Below are 1,887 nucleotides of genomic sequence, written 5' to 3' on the forward strand. Positions count from 1 at the left end.
GGCGTGTGCCTCTTCATACTGTTAGGTGGCAGTTTCCAGTAGTACCCATGCTCTGCGGCTAAACCAATGTTGCGGACAGATCCGAACCACTCCTACGAGAAAATATCATCATAATCAATGGAGTTCCACCCGTGATATGAAAAAAAACTAACGAATGATATATTTCATGACTACCGCATAGCGCGAATATTGCGTTCTAATACGACATTTCACGTGAAATGTGTGAAACGCCAATACCATGAACTAACCTGTAATAAAGACTTCTCCCGCCCGCTCAAAATGACCACCGTATTCCTAGGGTCACTACACAGCTTCGACAAGGCGTCCAATACTGCTGCTGAGGGTGGGTTGCCGTGGGACATCAACGTACTGGACTGAGGAGAATACCACATCACAGCCACATTCATCGAAATAACACCAATCTGGCAGATTTACGTGTCCGACGACAAAGAGGAAATTCTTTCGCGAGGACAGCAAATGGAATTTCATTCTTCATACGACGATGGAGTTTCACCCGTAAAGTGGCGTAACACCCCGTGAAAAACGCGATATTCGCGACATGCAATAGTCGTGAAATCACGGGTAAAACTCCAATGTTCATGTTCATATACTATTTGAAATTTCAATCCCAACAAAAACTCGACTCTCACTACTACTACTACCTCTGCATTCACTTCAGGTTCCGAATGCCTAAACATGCGCCTCAAGTCTGGTGCCAGGGTTCCCTCATTATCAAAGAAGAATATCCTCCTCTGGGCCTTACTATAGTCCCTCACAACTCGAGGGACATCCAGTTTGAAGAAATTATGATCGTCGATTTGTGCCAGGACTTGGCCGCTACCGCGGACTCCCCAGGCAACCTAATGACAATTTCGGGGAAAATATATATTTGGTTTCCTCAGCTGAGCTCAGGTGTTTCCAAAGAGTTAATATACGAATTCGGGAAGAAGTTTGCAGAAATCAATATTGATTCTCCTTATACATATTGTCACCAACACATGTGGTTGACCATTTGCATATTCTACTAACAACACCAAGAAAGCATCACCCCAGGAGTCCGCACAACTACAGGGCTGCTAATGATCTAAGATCAAGGAACTCCCACTACACCCACCTCCTTGTCAGCATCGGGATTGGACATTCTCGACATATAATGGGCCCTGCATCGCGCCAAATCGTTGATGATACCCTGAGCCCATCTCAACAGGCTATGGCTAGTCACATACGAAATGTCTCTGGCGAACCTACTACCAACAGTGAATACATCAAGAAAATCATCCAAAAACCTATAATGTTCCCGGGGGGAACTCGTTTTGAACTTTACACATGGCTAGGAACACTCTCTTCGAACAGTTCTCCATGCAAATGTCACATTGGGAACATTTTCCCCATCGTTATCAAACCCTAACGTTCCACCTAGTTCCTCTCACCGGCTCGTTAGTTCCTGCATAGGAAGCGTAAGACTCTCATCTAGCATATTGAGCACTTTCTCAGTGTCCCATGGATTCACCCTCAGACTGCCTGTCAACACTTGACTACAGCCCGAGAACTCCGAGCAGACCACCCGCCCCAACAGCGCTCCCTGCTGGTCTAGAACACAACGAGGCGATGCCGTTGGGTCTTCGTCTACATTCAAAGACAACGCGTAGCGAGCTGAGAGATACCTGAGCGAAAACGTGGGAAAATATACACATGATCAACTACAAGTGTCAGCGACAATACGAAAATTTTGAGTTAATTTTGCGTGCCCTGCTTCGTGAGGAAACTCCCGAAATCAGCTGAGAAGAGCGAACATATATTCCCCCAACACTGCTCAGGAGTGTTACTTTCGTGATCCATGAAGGAGTGGTACGATAGCAAAGTTGAACATCGACCGTACTGGTTTTT

The 1,887-nt window shown here is 45.9% G+C and overlaps 2 protein-coding genes across 2 annotated transcripts; both read right to left on the reverse strand.

Annotated features, from left to right (window-relative positions):
• Positions 1-19: 19 nt before the first annotated feature.
• On the reverse strand, positions 20-369 carry Pmar_PMAR000285 (trehalose-6-phosphate synthase, putative; the record flags this gene model as incomplete). The annotated part of the gene is made up of 2 exons (XM_002774754.1): positions 20-92; positions 249-369. Coding segments are annotated over 2 exons (194 nt in total), but the record flags the coding sequence as incomplete, so codon positions are not given.
• A 327-nt stretch (positions 370-696) lies between these two features.
• On the reverse strand, positions 697-1,664 carry Pmar_PMAR000286 (trehalose-6-phosphate synthase, putative; the record flags this gene model as incomplete). Its single annotated transcript, XM_002774755.1, has 3 exons — positions 697-778; positions 1,111-1,244; positions 1,431-1,664. Coding segments are annotated over 3 exons (450 nt in total), but the record flags the coding sequence as incomplete, so codon positions are not given.
• Positions 1,665-1,887: the final 223 nt, after the last annotated feature.

The sequence above is a fragment of the Perkinsus marinus genome (genome assembly GCF_000006405.1).
Source record: "Perkinsus marinus ATCC 50983 genomic scaffold scf_1104296957504, whole genome shotgun sequence".
NCBI classification, from domain to species: domain Eukaryota; phylum Perkinsozoa; order Perkinsida; family Perkinsidae; genus Perkinsus; species Perkinsus marinus.